This window comes from Phoenix dactylifera, chromosome 3, assembly GCF_051530095.1.
Source record: "Phoenix dactylifera cultivar Ajwa chromosome 3, Ajwa_hap1_PhDact_Kaust_v1.1, whole genome shotgun sequence".
NCBI classification, from domain to species: domain Eukaryota; kingdom Viridiplantae; phylum Streptophyta; class Magnoliopsida; order Arecales; family Arecaceae; genus Phoenix; species Phoenix dactylifera.
The window spans coordinates 55,854,822-55,872,227 of NC_143192.1; the positions used below are offsets into that span (position 1 = coordinate 55,854,822).

The 17,406-nt window shown below is 40.8% G+C and overlaps 2 protein-coding genes across 4 annotated transcripts; both read left to right on the forward strand.

Annotated features, from left to right (window-relative positions):
- The first annotated feature begins 1,092 nt into the window (after positions 1-1,092).
- LOC149768170 (uncharacterized) lies at positions 1,093-5,220 on the forward strand. Its single transcript, XM_089929962.1, has 3 exons — positions 1,093-1,935; positions 4,998-5,068; positions 5,217-5,220. The coding sequence occupies exons 1-3, from the start codon at positions 1,093-1,095 to the stop codon at positions 5,218-5,220; spliced, it is 918 nt and encodes a 305-aa protein (XP_089786088.1).
- On the forward strand, positions 3,946-16,960 carry LOC103708455 (clathrin interactor EPSIN 2-like). Of its 3 annotated transcripts, none has more exons than XM_039116411.3 (15): positions 4,259-4,394; positions 4,998-5,068; positions 5,217-5,349; positions 5,610-5,661; positions 6,635-6,714; positions 6,798-6,876; positions 7,223-7,306; positions 7,432-7,577; positions 7,656-7,997; positions 8,159-8,200; positions 8,627-8,722; positions 8,796-8,974; positions 13,578-13,768; positions 14,961-16,011; positions 16,160-16,960. In XM_039116411.3, the coding sequence occupies exons 3-15, from the start codon at positions 5,315-5,317 to the stop codon at positions 16,666-16,668; spliced, it is 2,886 nt and encodes a 961-aa protein (XP_038972339.3). In that variant the 5' UTR covers positions 4,259-4,394; positions 4,998-5,068; positions 5,217-5,314; the 3' UTR covers positions 16,669-16,960. The 3 variants fall into 3 exon arrangements, with proteins under 3 accessions (XP_038972337.3, XP_038972339.3, XP_038972340.3); XM_039116412.3 differs by having other exon boundaries at positions 4,266-4,394; positions 5,001-5,068; XM_039116409.3 differs by lacking the exon at positions 4,998-5,068 and having other exon boundaries at positions 3,946-4,394.
- The last annotated feature ends 446 nt before the right edge of the window (positions 16,961-17,406 follow it).

Below are 17,406 nucleotides of genomic sequence, written 5' to 3' on the forward strand. Positions count from 1 at the left end.
GCTTGCTCAGGAGATGATGGGTGATCTGCAGCGGGCCTCCAGGAGCCGAAGTTTGATGGCAGTTAAAATAGACATGGAGCGAGCCTATGATCGGATCCGGTGGGACTTTCTACGTCAGGCATTACAGAGCTTTGGGTTCCACCAGACTTGGATTGACTGGATCCTAGGGTGTGTATAGGGGCCGAGTTTCTCCATTTTGATCAATGGCACGCCATCGCCCTTCTTCAGAGCTACTATGGGACTTCGCCAGGGATGTCCTCTGTCCCCGTTCTTATTTATCATCTGTTCTGACGTGCTTTCCCGCTTATTGCATACAGCTTGTCGGAACCGGGAGCTGGTGCCTTATTATCCAGCCCCGGGTGCCCGACCTATTTCTCATTTGTTATTTGCAGATGACTGTCTCTTAGTTGCTAGAGCGGGGGCGAGGGATGCCAGAGCCCTTCAGGATGTGCTGACAGAGTATTGTGCTATGTCCGGGCAGAAGGTCAATCTACAAAAGTCCGCTATCCTTTTCAGTCCCCGTACTGAGGGGAGGATGCGACGGGAGATCAGGATGATGTTAGGGATGCAGGAGCAGTTGGGGACTCTGATTTATCTAGGGGTCCCCATCACTGGGAGGAGACTACGGGTGGCAGAGTGCACTCCCCTATTGGAGAGGGTGCGGAGCAGACTAGAGGGGTGGAGAGCATCGTCACTGTCTATGATGGGGAGATTGATATTGATCAGGTCAGTTCTGTGCTCCATGCCTATTTATCTGATGGCTCACACAGCGGTGCCGAAGTCTGTGTTGGAGAGGATTGAGCGGCTTATGCAGAGCTTTCTTTGGGGCTCCTATGGGGGGGGCATGGGATACACCTGATAGCCTGGGAGAGAGTGTGCCAGCCATTGAGGGAGGGTGGGCTGGGGGTGCAGTCACTGTCAGTGCGGCGCGAGGCTCTTTTGGCACGGAGGGCGGTGCAGTTTATTTTAGAGCCGCATGGTCACTGGAGCCAGGTCATGACTGCCAGGTATGGCCGAGCGGGACCCGAGGGGCTGGTGATAGCTCCTCGGAGGAGATCTTTTATGTGGCGAGAGATCGGGAGGTATGTGCCTATGGCTCTAGCGCACTCGAGGTGGCTGATCGGTGACGGACGGAGCATCGATGTATTGGAGGACCCTTGGGTGGATGCACTTCCACTGAGACTATGGCCGACAGCGATCAGTGTGGAGGCAGGGGCAGGACTACGGGTCTCGGACTTGCTCAGGCCAGGGGAGGCAGAGTGGGATAGTGACAGGCTGGGACAGCTATTTGGGGAGCATCTTGCGGAGCGGGTACGGGCGATCCCCCTTCCGGGTTCTGCAGGTCCAGATGTCAGAGTTTGGAGCACTACTTGTCGAGCCAGTGCGAGGATCTGCGAGGTCTCCCGGGTTCTTCAGCTTGGGTTACAGTCGGGCCTAGACTGTGGTTGGGTGTGGAGGTTCGGACTACACCAGAGAGTGGCCCTCTTCCTCTGGAAGGTGGCTTGGGAGCGGTTGCCGACATGCTCAGTTTTGAGTAGACGAGGTATGACCCTGTCCCCTTTATGTCCGGAGTGCGGGATGGCTGAGTCAGTGGATCACGTACTCTTCCACTGCGAGAGGGCGAGAGGTGTCTGGAGTTTGACTGAGATCCAGGGGGACGTCTGGAGTGGGAGGGTTACTTTCCTGGATGCAGTTCGGCATTGGGCTGGTATTCCCCAGATGAGGAGATCAGCCATTAGGGCGTCTTGTACAGCATATCAGATATGGCTGGCCAGGAACGCCCGGGTATTTGGGGAGCGGCGGCTCTCCCAGCGTTTTGTGATGGAGCGGGCCTGTGCCCAAGCTGATGAGATGATCCATGTAGAGTCTGCTTACAGACCTTTGATAGCTCGGGACACCTGGGGCTCCCACTTTGCTTCGGCAGCTCCTCATAGGGTATTTTTTACCTGGGAGCCCCCACCCCCGAGTTTCCTCAAGGTCAATTTTGATGGCTCTGTTTTGGATGGCGGTAGGAGGGGAGGGGCCGGATTTACTGTCAGGGGGCCGGGCGCTGATGTGATGGCAGCAGGGGGCTGTCAGATTTTTGATACTTCAGTTCCAGGGGCAGAGCTGTGCGCGGCCTGGATGGGTCTATCCTACGCGCGGCGGGTGCTCCACGCGAGCTCGATCCTGCTCGAGGGTGACTCTGCTACGGTGGTCAGCTGGATCCGTAGGGGCCCGAGTAGTCATGGGGGTGACCATCCCTTACTTCGTGACATCTGGATGTTGGCGAGGGAGGGAGTGACATTACAGGCTAGGCATGTGTATCGGGAGGCTAATGGGGCGGCCGACTGGGTCGCATCGTATGTAGCATGCCACTCGGGTGGTACCCTATGGGTTGGGGAGAGAGATATGCCCAGAGCTTTTCGGGACATTTTGTATTCTGACTCTATAGGGTGTATTCGTACCCGCTATGTATGAATCGCCCGCTTTAGCGAAAAAAAAAAAAAGGAACAATATGTGCAAGACTCCCTCATTCTAACAATTGATAATTATAAGAACAAACTATTGGTAGATAAGAATCACATTGCTTAGCTTGAGCGAGTGAATGCAGAGCCGGAACTTTCTTCTATAATCTCCACACCAGCACCTTCATCTTTGATCATGATGTTTTCATTCCTTTTAGAAGCCATTATTCCATGACCTAGCTGATGCCGGACAGCGGGAGAAGAGAAGAAAGAGAGAAGAAGGAGAGAGGAGAAATAGGGAAGAGGGAGAGAGGAGGATGAAGAAAGAAGAACTAGGTTTCACACCTAGCCCTACTCAGAATTTCACATGCCAGAGCTAAAAGAAAGGAATTCAGAATCAATTTTCATTCATAGCATAACCCTAAACGATATACGGTCCAACATATTTATAACCCCAAAAATGCAAAAAAATTCTAAAAGAAACTAGTCTCACAAAAGACTCTTAAAATAACGAAATACCAAAATAAGCCATAAAAGCTGTCAAATAACAACATACCCTAATAAATATAAAATCACTTCCAAAATAAAATCAAACTGGCTGGACTATCCTCCTGTGGCAACCGTAGAACCGAGTAACAGGTGACCTAGCACTGGTGTCCGCACCACTAGCAGTACAGAAAACCTAAAACATCAATCCAATTAGACTATCCCTCGACAAATTCTACAATGTCAAAATGAGAGTTTCTGTTCCTTTAGTTACAAGGCTCCATGTGATGCATGGTGGCGTTGTAAACGTTAGGGTTGTGGTACAAAGCACTAGCCTCTTGTAGCTTGCGGAAGTAAAGTATTTCTCTCTTTTTTTCTTTTTTTTTTTTTTCAGAAAGAGGTCTGCCTGATTTTTTTTCTTCCACACCTTTCATCTTACTGGTCCATCCTATGGACCGGAGCAGATTGAAGCAGGTTTGGGTCAAGAAGCGGCAACCTCCTAACTCACCTGCAAGTTATCATCATAGCTACAAAAACTTGGAACATATAATGATTAATAAAGAATTAAATAAACTAATCAACATGATTCATGGGTTTGGAACCAGCTAATTTCCAATTGGCCTGACTCTAATGACCCACTGACTTTGCAAGCTAAACCCAAACTTGCCCATTTATAAACAAGTGGATTTTGGTTTGACCCGTTTTGACCCAATTTAAAAATGACCAATTTGAACCTATTTATTTGGCATGGGTTCATGAAGGTTTGCCGATCCAATCAGAATTTTTCCATCGCTAATTTATTCAACCCTGATTTATTATTAATTTTATAGCACTCTTAATACCTTAGGGGAACAGTCAAATTATTTTAAACCAAGCTTATTTGGTGAGTGATGGTCTACGTGGGCATGATTTGGAAGGGTGATTCGCTAATTCGCGAAATCTACGGTGTAACAGCTAATTCTCGCAATCACCCATAACCGTCAAATAAGAGCCGGCGAATCCCTCGCCGACCGCGCGTCGCATACTCCTTTTTTTTTTTTTTTTGGTCAAAACGCATACTCCCTCTCTCTCTCTCTCTCTCTCTCTCTCTCTCTCTCTCTCTCTCAATGAAAGAATAGACAAGGGAGCAGAGGGGGAGGAGAGAGCGAGGGAGAGAGGGACAGAATAGAAACGAATAGAAACCCCTCGTTTCCATTCTCTCCCACCAACCCTACGCTATATTTGCCGCGAAATCCCCGCCCCCTCCTCCCTCTCCCCCCACTCCTTCCCCTTCTCTCCCTTCTCTCCTTCGATTCGATCCATCCGATTCTTCTCCCACTCGGCATTTAGCGGTTCGGTTCTTGATCTCCTTCCTTCGGCCAATGTTGGTTGATCCCTCCTTCGTTTGGTCCCCTTTCCACGGTTCCGTCTTGCCTCGGATCTAATCGGATCACGTCTCGATTCCCATTTTTCAGCTCGAAGGTATGACGAGATTTTTTCTTTCTTTTTCTTTATCTTGTTCTTTTTGCCTTGCATCATCGGTATTGATCTGGTCGTGTCAATACTTTGATTTTTTTAAATTCTATTTATCAGGTTTTTAGATGCACTTTTGACCGGTTGTAAAGTATTCATTCTTCTTCTGTAATTTACAGAGTTAAATATTGTGCATTTTGGTTGCAATGTTAATGATTGACTGGATGAAATTTTTAGTTGGATCGTCAGATGGTTCTTGCTATCATCCAGAATTTATCATGTGGTTTGATATGTTTTGGTTATAGATGGGGAGAAAGTTTTGGACGCTGAAAGAATTTTTTTGTGCGACATCGCTCTGGTTCGGTGGTCCTTATTGAATCAAGCTCTCGATATAAAGTGCGAGAATGTTATGTCCCATTCACGTAGCATTTTTGCATGGTTGGGAAAACAAAAGAATAGTTTGTTATATTGTTGACAAGTCATGACAGTAGCTAATGCTTTCTTTCTTTCTTTATTCCCTTTGGGTGTTATCCATTATTTTGAATTCTTGGGTTTTAAATTGCTTAATGGTTTCTTATGCCAGTCTTATTGTATATTATCTTTGCTTTGTAGAAGTCTCCATTCTCAATAATAGGGCAGATGGATCTGTTCTTTAAGCTTCTTTCTGGAAAACATTTCACATGGTTACTGGTTTTCGTTTCAAAATTATAACAACTGATCTTTCTGATTTTCTTTATGAAACTCTCTATTAAGTTGTTCTTTTAACATTCCACTAATGGATTCTCACACCTTTTAATTCTATGCTTTGTACTTTTATATTGTTACATGTAGGTGACTGTCTACGAGTGTTGTTTGCCTGGATTATGCACAAAGACTTCGAAGGAAGTTTCAGCTGAAGAGAAAATTTTTGTATCTGAACCAAAGGAACCATGAAAAAAGCTTTTGATCAAACATTTAGAGACCTGTAAGATTTATTTATGAAGTATACTATGATCATCCGATTCTGTGAATTTTGTTTCATCTGATGTACGCTATGCCAGAAATTGGAATATCTTTGAAAATTTGTCACTTTAGTGCATTACAGGTTGGAACATTGGATAAAGAGATCTGATAATATCGTGAACTATTTTAAGTTTTCAGTCAATGTGACTTGTGGGGATTGCGGTGTCCTCAGATGTATGGCCAGGTCTTATTTCCATCTTTTTTCTTGTTAATTTTTTGCAGCAAGAGAGAGGTCAACAAGAAAGTCTTAAAGGTGCCTGGTATTGAGCGGAAGGTTGGTTATCTTATTTTGGCGTCCTCTTAGTTTTCATGTACTCTATGCCTTTTCTTTATTAAGCAACATGTTTTAGTAGGGAAAGAAATATATGACTTTGATATGCCTAGCAATTCCATGTAGATGGTGGGCTTCTTGGTTAAATTTAAGCTTAGTGCCGAAGCATGAAATCAACTCTTTCCCCCCTGAGGAATGCTATGATTTCACCATTGTGAACACATAAAAGACTACAAGCTGACCAATGAAAGGAGATAGGCAATCAAAACCTCCAAATACATAATTCCATTGAGCTCCAGGACCTTCCAATCAATGAAGCAAAAGGAGAAAACTTATACTGAGGCTGTACATGTTAGACTACAAAGTCTGAGATGGTCCAGCTTTGTTGCTTGGACGCTTTAGGTTTTCAGAGTTCTGGAGTGCTAACTCTTTTGGACACTTGGAGATGACATGGCGTAACACTCTGAAGACACTTCAGGAATGCAGTGTCCTACTTGATTAAAAGTATCGGCATGTCACACGATTTTTAGAGAGTCATGTGTTTGAGTTCTCAATTATTTTATTGCTAATCACTAAGGTGTCCAGTCTCTTATAGTAGAGAGTCACATCAAAAGTTTATATGCCATTAATCCGAGTTTTCTTTAGCAAAAGAGTTTCAGCAAATAGTCAAAGCTATTCTAGCTGCCAGCTATTTTGAAATATTACATATTTTTACTTCTGTAAAATTTACTATTTGGAAGTATTTCTGTGTTGGGTTTTTGGAGGTTGAAATGATGAATGGTTGGGTGGACAATTAGACACTTCGCACCCATGCCAAGTATCTTTTTAACACAGCAATGCTGTAGAAACAGTAACTTCCTGAATTATATAAACTCCAAGTCAGATTTCAACAAGAATACTATGAATGAAGATGAAGATTTTCTTTTTCATTCACCTTCAGGGAATTAATATATGTAATCTTGTCTCTAAATTTCAGGTGCTTGATGCAACAAGCAACGAAGCTTGGGGTCCTCATGGGTCGCACCTGGCAGATATTGCACAGGCCACCCGGAACTAGTAAGCTTGCAGTTTCATCTGCTTTAGGCTACCTGCATTCCTTATTTGCAGCAAGGTTAATCACATTTCAAAAAATCATGCAGTCATGAATTTCAGATGATCATGGTGGTCATCTGGAAGAGGATTAATGATACTGGAAAAAATTGGCGTCATGTCTATAAGGTGCCGTACAATCTCCTTCCATCTTGTCATATGCTGCCTTCCATGTAAACTGTTATGCTGTATCTATTAATGACCTTTACTAAATGTTCAAAATGTTTGTACAATCTTCTTCCATGTTATCATTTGCCGCCTTTCATGCAATCTGTTATGCTGTATATGTTAATGGTTTTCAGTAAACTTTTAAAATGTTTTGAATATAGCACTATTTTTTAACAAATTATGCACTGACACAATGCCATAATGGGTGTGTTGATGAAGTTGTTTGTACTTTGTAAATTGTTTAATCTTTTTCTGGCATGCTCTCCACTTGCAAGTGACACTAATAGCTTATTCCATTGAGCCTCAGGCATTGACTGTTCTGGAGTACCTAGTAGCACATGGATCTGAACGTGTAATTGATGAAATCAGGGAACATGCTTATCAAATATCGGTAGTCAATGCCATCTGTTTTCATTCTTCTGCTATTTTTGAATATAAAACTTATTTAACTTGTTTTTGGCATGAATTTATCAAACTTGCAATGCTTATGAGTTTAGCTTTTGTCTGCTTTGTCAGACTTTGTCCGACTTCCAGTATATTGATTCTAGTGGGAGGGATCAGGGAAGCAATGTTAGGAGGAAATCTCAGAGTCTCGTTGCTCTAGTAAACAGTAAAGAAAGAATACAGGAGGTCAGAGAGAAAGCTGCTGCTAACAAAGAAAAGTGAGCTTATGTTTTTAACAAATAATGTTGAATTATGCGACACATTTTGCAAATTTAGTATCTTGTGATATTGTATAGGTATCGTGGTGGCAGAACATATAGGCCTGATTCTCATGGACATGATGATCGCTTTGATGATAATCATTTTGAGGGTCGTTACAGAAATAGAGATGAAGAACGCAATGGGTATGAGAGGGAAAGAGATTCAGGGTATGACAGATATGGCCGAGGTGGGGACTCATCTAGTCAGGATGGAGATCGCTACAGTCGGGATTTTGGTGAACGCTACAGAACAGATGCTTATGGAGATGAGAGTTATAGAGGGCGTGGCAGTGATAGTTACCGATTTAGGTCAAGAAGTAGGAGTGTTGATGTTGATACAGATCGTTCTGTTGATGATGATGACCGTTATTCATATCGGTACATGCTACTTCCTCCTTTTATTTCAAATAAAATATATTTATATTTTGATTTTTCATCATGATTAAATTAAAGAATATTTACTTTCCAGAGTACACCCTCTGTTCTGTAAGTATTGTTCTCAAATACACAAGGTACTTAATATCCTCTTTATGGTGCAGAAGTGGTGATACAAGGGCTGATGACCATTTTCAGCATGAAAGGTAATTCCCAAGTGACTGTGCTTCATGGTCATCCTTTAATTGTTGAGTTCATGGATGTCTCATGTCTAAGGATTAATGTACTAGTGCATCCTAGCATGTCCAACTGATACAGTTCCAATGAGGAAATGGTACTCAGGACATCCCCAAGGCACCAATTCCCAGTATACCTGTCAGGATGGCTTGGAAGTTGGAATGGTTGCGTCTGATAGGCGGGATGGCTTCGCATCCCATACTATTTTCCTTTTTTCCATTTTTGCCCTCTTCATTCATGTTGTTAATGGCCATTTTGTCCATCCTGACCCATCCTTGTACCGTAGTGACCCAAGACGAAACTGGCACAAGTACCAGTATCGAAACTTTAATCCTTGCTCATATCCATGTTCGCAAACCATTGTTTGAAACCGAAATAATTAGTTGTTTCACCAGACAACTTGAGTGCAAGCTATCTGAGGAAATTGTTAGTGCCCCACCCAGTTACGAGGAAGCAACAAGGGATGCCCAAAACTATGTGCAGGATGAGAGGTAAAGATTTCCATTGTTTGGGAAAACAATCTTTGATGCAGTCTATTTCTTCTGACATCATGCTCAATTTAAGGGATGGAGGGACCTTAAAGGCACCCATAGATGATACATCTTCACTAGCTGCACCTAAGGCAACTTCTTCCAAAGATGCAAGCCAAAGTCGAGACCCTGCTGTCACTGGTGGATCAGTGGCAGCTGAAGACAACATAGTTGATGCTTTTGATGAGTTTGATCTGCGTGCTTCAGTGGCAGGTAACGAAGATCTGGCCTTTCTGTTGAGTTCCTGCAAATCTGCTGCCAAAATCATCTAAACTGATGTCACAACTGCGTAATTTATGTTTATTTAAAAGTTAAAATTAATATTTATGGCGTACATGTTCAAGCATGGGTTTTAAACAAAGATATTTTGGTTAAATTTCTTCCTGCCAAAACCATCTCATGTTCATATTTGCAGTTGTATAATTTTTGTGCTTACTTCAGCATATGTTTTTACCAACAAGTGTAGTAGCTATTTTGTTATTATAACTAGAATCCCATTAACTTTGTTAATGATCACTTCTGCTATCCATATGCCAACTTCCACTGTGAATGTTGTCACCGGTCCACAGTGTACGAAACACGTAATGAAGTTGGAAGTAAATTGAAACTGTCATGACATGGGTGCCCTAAATACATGAACTGACGTTTTGTATACCACTGCAAGTGGTGACCAAATCTTGCAGCAGAAATATATGTTTGATCACGTGAAACATTATGATAAACATCAATAATGCATCTTCTACTATATATAACACTAATGCTTTATTTTGACTGGAAGATTCCATAAGGCTGTGAGGCTTGCATGTCCCATGCTCCGTGCAAATATACCTTATATGCCTCATATACTATGAAGCCACTAAGTACACTGTGTTCAGTTTATTCACTCTTGATTTACTCTATATAGATTATGTTTTTGAAAAGGACGAGTCACTCATATATATTCTCATATATATTTATTTATCATTTCTCACAGAGTATCATTGCAATAGAGATATGATCCATAACTTTTCATTAGTTAATGGAATCATAGCCACTCATCATATCCTTCTTCCTCATTTGAGTCAATTATATGCTGTGCTAGTTCCACATTGAATGACCATGTAGAATTAATCTATCCATGTGACTGCTCTCTTCTGTTTGAGAAATACATCCAAAGCCATGGGCACTGCGTTTGCTGAAGTCTATTTGTATGGCTGAAGAGAAAAAGTAGTAGGAGTGAAGCAGCTGATGTAGAGTCCATTAGTAATTCAAAAACCCATGAGAGATGCACCATGGATATTCAAGTCTCAACAGTTCTTTGCCTTGCTCTTGCATTTTTTTGATCATAGTTTTCTTGGGGTAGAGGAAGAAGTTATGGACTACGACTACCATTGAGGGTCAATCATTGTAGTTCGCTCATGCATGCATGAGGTTGTTGGTATAGAAAGTTGAGGTGAAGGCCTTGGTGAATTCTAGCCTTTATCAGGAAACATTTGAGTTTACTAAGTCACAACTGATACGAGCAGACCAAAAGGCTATTTCACTAATTAAGGCAAGGTCTGCGTAGACTAATTGTTAAGCTTAGGCCTTCCAGAACACACAGTTTCCATGCTGTTTATCCCTTAATTATGATGTTCATTTTACGATCTCAGTGACCAGAAAGTTGATACTGTTCAGGTCATGGCTGATATCTAATCTCCTTTGGGAACCAAGACCTAATGAGCTACCCCATAGCAAGGTTTTAAGTATCGATTCTTATTGGCTGGTATGGGGGCATACGATAGTGATCCAGTATGGTACTGCTCCAGTATGGAGGCTTGGTACACCCCATACCAACACATGGTACAAGTGCTGTGCTGATTCCAACAGTGTATTCAGTACAGAGGCATTCCTGTACTTAGAAAGTAATAATATAGGGTCTGATATCGAGACTTAAAATTTTACACAAAGAGTCCATCCTTGATTAGAATCGTTCATTATTTTCTATTATTATTATATAATACAACATATGGATATCATATAAGAACATGACAAACCATCTGGATTCAGGAATTGTATGTTCATTTGCATCTCTGAGGACTTTTCATCTTCTATTCCAGTTAGACCAAAGCATGGCGATCCATGTCTAATTTTTTGTAAAGTTTGGGTGCCGTGTGATGAGAGTGGTGATGACATGGTTTCTTGTAATAGACTTCTCATAGTTATTGGAGTCAAGGTTTCTGAGAATCATTAATTTAGTTTTTAAAAATTCTGATCAGGTGATTTTTGTTTCATCATTAACATATTTTGTTGTTGGAAGGTGTTCTCACAAATCATTGTTTAAGTCCATTTTTGATTAGGCAAGTTCATGTTGCATCAAAAATATTTCTTATTCATGATTTGATATATTTATAATATTAAATGGAGTAAGATGATGAATATCTGGTGGATTGTGATTTGTGACTATTGGTCAAGTTCTTTTTGCCGAAAACTTTTTAGTTTCTGTCTTTTTTTATCGTTGTTGTTGTCATTATATTTTCCTCATTCCAGTTCTTTACATAAAACTAAATCAGATGCCATATAAATTTCTGGTCTAAATCTAGTACATTTAGTTAATTCCTTTGAAAGAATGACCCTTGTGATCCCTCACAATCTTGAGCAATTTTACCCACTAAGAATCTTGTTTCTAAATCAGAATTATTTCCAAATTATATTTTTCAAAGAAAGACCATGGATCCTCTTCTGATCTCCTTATTCTAGACAAATTCTACTCCAGCATTCTAAAGCTACTCCAGTTAATTAAACTTTACATGATGTTCTATGTTTACCTAAAAATTCCATGTTAAGTTTTGATATCTAAAATTTAGACATCAGAGCTATAAGCTTTTCTTAAACTTGTGAGTGGCTTGATATGCTGACCATTCATGTTCATTAGTTTCTATATACTGATAATATCGGATGAATCATATATTTGATTAACAATGACCGATTTTCTCTCATTGGAGTTAATGCAAGCTCTCCCTGATATTCTTCGTTGGAGAAAGATACCAATCATACGTCATCCTATAGCCCTAAAATCAGACAGCTTAGCACAAACAGTTTAGGTGGTTCGGGAGTTCTCTAACCTTTCAAATCGTGAACTTAAAGCTCATGGAAGACGTTTGGGAACAAATGAATATTATAATTCTTCAATCTTTTATTATTAGAACTCTGAACCATTTCCCTTACTCTCATTAAATTGGCTTTGTTACTTTATCGATGACTAATTAAGCCAGTGTCGCTAACAAGTGGTTGATGGTGGTCAAAACTGGACTTCATTTTCTTCCCAACTTTATAGTAATTCAGGCTTGTAAAATCAAGCTGTTCGTTCATGGTCGCTTTCACAATTGTCAAACATTTCTATCTGGCCTTCAAGTTCCTTGCTTTCTACCTAATAAACCAAATGCTGTTTTTTCTAGTAAAATTTCTGATACCTTTTGACTCCTTCCTCTATTTTTCCCCAATTTATGCCTATGCATTATCTACTTTGTATATCTAAATTGTTTAGTAGATACATGTACTCATTTTGCCTGACTAGATCTAGTAATATTGTTTCTAAAACTCATCAGTTTGACTGAAGTTATGCTAATAAGATGTTTTAAGTTGTTTAATAGTATAGTTTTGAGACTAGCAATATGGTTTTTAAGATTATGTCCATCCAAGTAATACTATGCTTATGTTCTCTGGGATTCTGTCCAGCTCATCATCGTATGATACTTTCTATAGGTTCTCAATATCTGTTTCCCTAAAATTTGTGTTCGAAGGATCATATTCTTTTCACCTTTAATTTCAGAAGAACTAAAACTATCTGCGTAAAGCTTAGTTACGGAAGTGTGTTGAGTGCTGCTACATGGAAACAGGTCTCTTAAAAAAAATTAATAAGAAAACAGTCAGGAAGGAGGTGCAGGGACTAGTTTCCGAGGAGATTCACAAGCAGATGTGTCACCCTAAATGGAAGATTCCTGATACCAAGATGTAAAGTTTATGGGCTCAGTCCATTCTTGCTTTTACCATACATATCCAGAAGTACTAATGTAACACGGTTCCTTCATTTTCCTTGCAAATATTGCAAGTTCTGACTTTTTCCAAAACTAAAAGAAGCTTGATCTATTTAAAGGTTTACGAAAGCTTGGAATTTGCATCAAATTTTTTCAGCATGCTGCAGTGCCGATTCTCCCTGTTTAGATCCAACTATTTGTGTTTCTTTTCTTCTCTTTAATGTTTCTTGATCTCCAATCTGTATTATGTATGGAACCACTTTACATTAGAAACACCAAAAGGTCAACTTGCTCAGGCATTTTTTTTCAGCAGCAAAGGTTTGCACATGTGCAAGAATTTAATATAAAGAATCACTTGCTAGGTAGATACTTCATGTAGATCCTTTTTATCTTTGTAATTGGAGACATTCCTTCTGCTGGCTGGGCTAGTATTAAAATGTTATGAAGTTAGTTTATTATCATTAATAAAAAAATCATGAGGTTTTGTTAAATGATAATTATGTACCATTGTCGATGTGGCTGTGACAACAAGAAGTCTCAAGCTGTCAAAGGATTGCTTGCTTCTCAGTGTTCTTTATATGCATTGTATGATTCAAATAAATTTACAAATCAATTAATGAAGCAAGTAGTAGTATCTGAGTGGTATTCGTAAATTTGATGAAGAATTTAAAGCACGAGTGCTTCGTTATTGTTTAATACTGTCAGCTATTTCTACCAAAAAAAAAGAATATTATCAACTAGCAAGTGTTATTTTGGCTACACAATGATTGCAAGTACCACATGCCAACCTACTTTGACTTCTTTTCCTCTCTCTTTCTCAGCTGCTCCACTGGCTGCAAGTAGTCAAGAGTTGGACATTTTTGGATCCTTATCAGCACCAGATTGTGCAAATTCAATGCCTCTGGCGACATTACCTTCTGGCATCACAAGTTCTGAAGCTGATACGCCAATTAATTCTGGTTTTGGGACAAATCTTGTTGTCCCATCAACATCCTCTGCTACTGTGAACCAGGTATATTTGGTCATCTATAGTGGGCATTTAAATCTGATTAAGTTTTAGTATCATATTTGGTCGTGGGAGCTAGTTAATCAAGTATTCTTATGACTTGTCATTATTTTCTCTCTTCGAATTCTCCTAAAAAGTGAACTTTTTTTTCTTTTAGTCTAAATCCCAAAAAGTATAACTTCCAGTCCTAGATAATACTGTGTATCAAAACTCAGATGAATCTGTTTCTTTTTTATGCCAAATATTTATAGATGTTGAACAGAAATGGAACATACTTTTATGTTGTATATTTTGCCAAATAACTGTTTTGGAAGGTGGTCCTTTGGGTGCCTAGGTGACTGCATGAGCTTGGGCAATCACCTGGCTGCCATTTTTAAGGCCTCATTCCAAAGTGGCCACCGTGTGTGGTCGTGCTGCTTAGTGGCACCCATTCTAGTCTTAAAGTGGCCTAGACGGGTCAGATTTGGGCAGTAGTTTGGAGTTAATCATGTGTTAGGATGGGTGAATGGGTGCTTTTGATGTTTTAGATGGGTGGATTATCAACACCCTTCACCTTAACACCTTGGTGCGTAAACACTTGTTTTGTGTACAAGTTACAAGCTTGCTGATTCGTAATAGTTGTTTATTTCCAACTCTGATTGGTTTTTCTATGATTGCTTTTTGATTAATTGAACTACTGAGCAGTTTTTTGGGATTATCAAGTTACTTTATTATATTATTTGTAGGTGAAAACTACTATTTTAGTGGTTACATATCCCTAAGACTTAGAAAATATAAAAGACATATTTTCGTAATTTCCTTTTTGAGAAGGAATGTAAAGTTCACCTTGTTTCAGTTGTTTCTTTAATTTATTGTTTCCTTAAATTTCTTCATATTTATTTTAATATTCTGGGTATTTCTATATATTTATGAATCTCAATTGCTTTTTTTTAAATTTTTTTGATATTATCCATCTGGGCATCTATCTAAGCATCATCTGCTGCAGAAGTGCTACCCAGTCTTCTGCCCTCTATGCAGCAACTGACTTTGAAAATACTGGTCTGGATTTATTTTAGTAATCACAAATGATTTTCATTAGCAATTCTTTTCCTCTAGAATGAGAATCCTTCAACCTTGTCTCTTTCCCTTCTAATCTTGTATTTCTTCTGTTCATTCTCCATTGCGGAACAATCATGATTCCTATTTTATCTATGCCCAGCCTGTTGAAGATCCTTTTGGAGATTCTCCTTTCAAGGCTACTCAAGAAGATTTCCCGGCTCAGCCACAAGGCTTCACACCTGCCCCTTCCTTCCAGCCTCTTGGATCAGCTGGTGGTACTGAAACTCAACAGCCAATAGCCCCCACCTTGGAAGCATTCTCAAACTTCAATTTTGGTGACACCTTGGATGGTATTACTTACGCTCCAACTGCTGCAAATAGTCAACATTCTTCTGCTGGTCCTACATTTTTGGCTGCAGAGTTTCCCAACGCACAGGAAAACAGCGATATTCTTGCAGATATTCTACCACCTACAGGCCTTGCAGCTCAAATCCCTTCACAGGCAGTTCAGCATACGGCTACGACAGCTACAGCAAGTGCTCAAATGAATTTCCTTCCCCAGTCAGGGGGAGCTGTTCTACCACAGATGAGCTTTGCAGCCAAAATCCCTACACAGGCAGGTCAACCTGCAGCTCCAACAACTATAGATGGTGCTCAAATGGATTTCATCCCGTGTCCCTGGCTATCAACTCCAGAAGCAGCTCCAGTTTCATCACAGGCAGCTTGTTTTGCAGCTCCAGCCAGTATGCAGGCAGCTGAGCCCACAGCTCCAACTACACGTGGCGCTCAAATGAATTTTCTCCCTTATTCAAAGCTATCAACTCCACAAGCAGTTGCAATTTCATCACAGACAGCTCATTTTGCAGCTCCAACTAGTATGCAGACACCTCAACCTACAGGTCCAATAACTACACATGGTGCTCAAATGAGTTTTCACCCCTATTCTGAGCTATCAACTCCACAATCTGCCCCAGCTATATCACAGACAGCTCATTTTGCCGATCCAGCTATTACGCAGACAGCTCAACCTGCAGCTTCATCTGATATCCTTCCCTTCCAGTCAGTTGCATCAGCTCCGGTAGCTTCACAAGCAGCTTCCACTCCCTTGGCTCTACCTCCTGTGAAAGCTCAGCCATCAAAATTCCAGCCAAAATCTGCAGTCTGGGCAGACACATTGAGCCGAGGTCTTATCGATCTGAACATATCTGGACGTAAGTGCTTGCGTTTTTCGCTTACATTTTTTCAGTAAATGTCTTTCCATTATTATTATAAATTCCCCCCAATGTAGGATAAAATTTCTTGTTTCTGATCTTTGTTGTTGCTAACTATTTGTTCATTGGGTTCTGATTTCTGCTGCAGCTAAAGTCAATCCCTTAGCAGATATTGGAATTGACTTTGAGACCATGAACCGGAGGGAGAAGAGAAAAGAGATGAAAAGCTCTGCGACTCCTGCTACATCTACCATCACCATGGGCCAAGCTATGGGAGCTGGTTCTGGTATCGGTCGAGCTGGTGCAGGTGGCCTTGCCCCACCTCCAAATCCCACAATCAACCCAGGCTTGGGAATGGCCATGGGCATGGGAGTGGGCGGAGGAACTGGCATGGGAATGGGTGTCGGCATGAGCATGGGCGGGTATGGTTGGGGCATGAATCAATTACCTGTGGGCATGGGAATGGGGATGAACATGGGTATGGGCATGGGAGTGAATATGGGCATGGGTCAAGGAGCACACGCGCGACCGCCCACTGGATTGCCTCCCGGTCCTGGCATGCCTCCGGCTCCTGGCTTGTCAGGTATTGGCTACAATCCCATGATGGGTATGGACAACTATGGATCACAACAGCCATATGGAGGTGGGTATGGATGAAAGAGTTTAATCATTAAATAAAACTGGGAAGGAGAAACGAACCCAAGCCTGAGAATTGGTGGCACTGGTATTCCTGAGCTGGTTGATTAAGATGTACTTGTGTAAATTGCATTCATTGTTTGGGCGTTAGGATTCTATGAATGTCTAGTATTGAAAGTCAGGCTTGATCTGCGAGTATTTGATGCGGTGTTAACTGGATGATAGATTGTTCTAGGTTCATTTGTGGATTATTTTTGAAATTTGTAACAGCATGTTTGCTGGAAGGAAAATAAATTTCATTGTCATTTTTTCATATTGGAAAACCTTGTTGAATTTTAACAAATCTTCCATAAGATCATCTGAATTTGGCACGATGACAGCTGATATCGTACAATTACTATGGCAGATGAAGCACTCTCCGACTAGTTTATTCTCTTTTATTTATGTTAAAATTTTAAGATTTCCTCTGAAAATATCATTCCATTTTCCTGGAACACCCTCAATGCTTACAAACAAACGTCCTGATTGGTATCAAAATACAAAATACTAAGGAATGCTCACTTTTTTCTATTTTATTTTTTTAAAAAAGAGCAAAAACCTGGCAAGCCGAGCAGCTTCATTTAATCATTTCATGGCGAAAATGAAGGCATGCTCACTTTATCATTTGACTCTATCGATATTGACAATGGGACAGCAAAGATGGTAGTACAGCCAGTTTCTGCCAGTAAAGATGGTCGTACAGGCAGCTTCTGCTAGTAG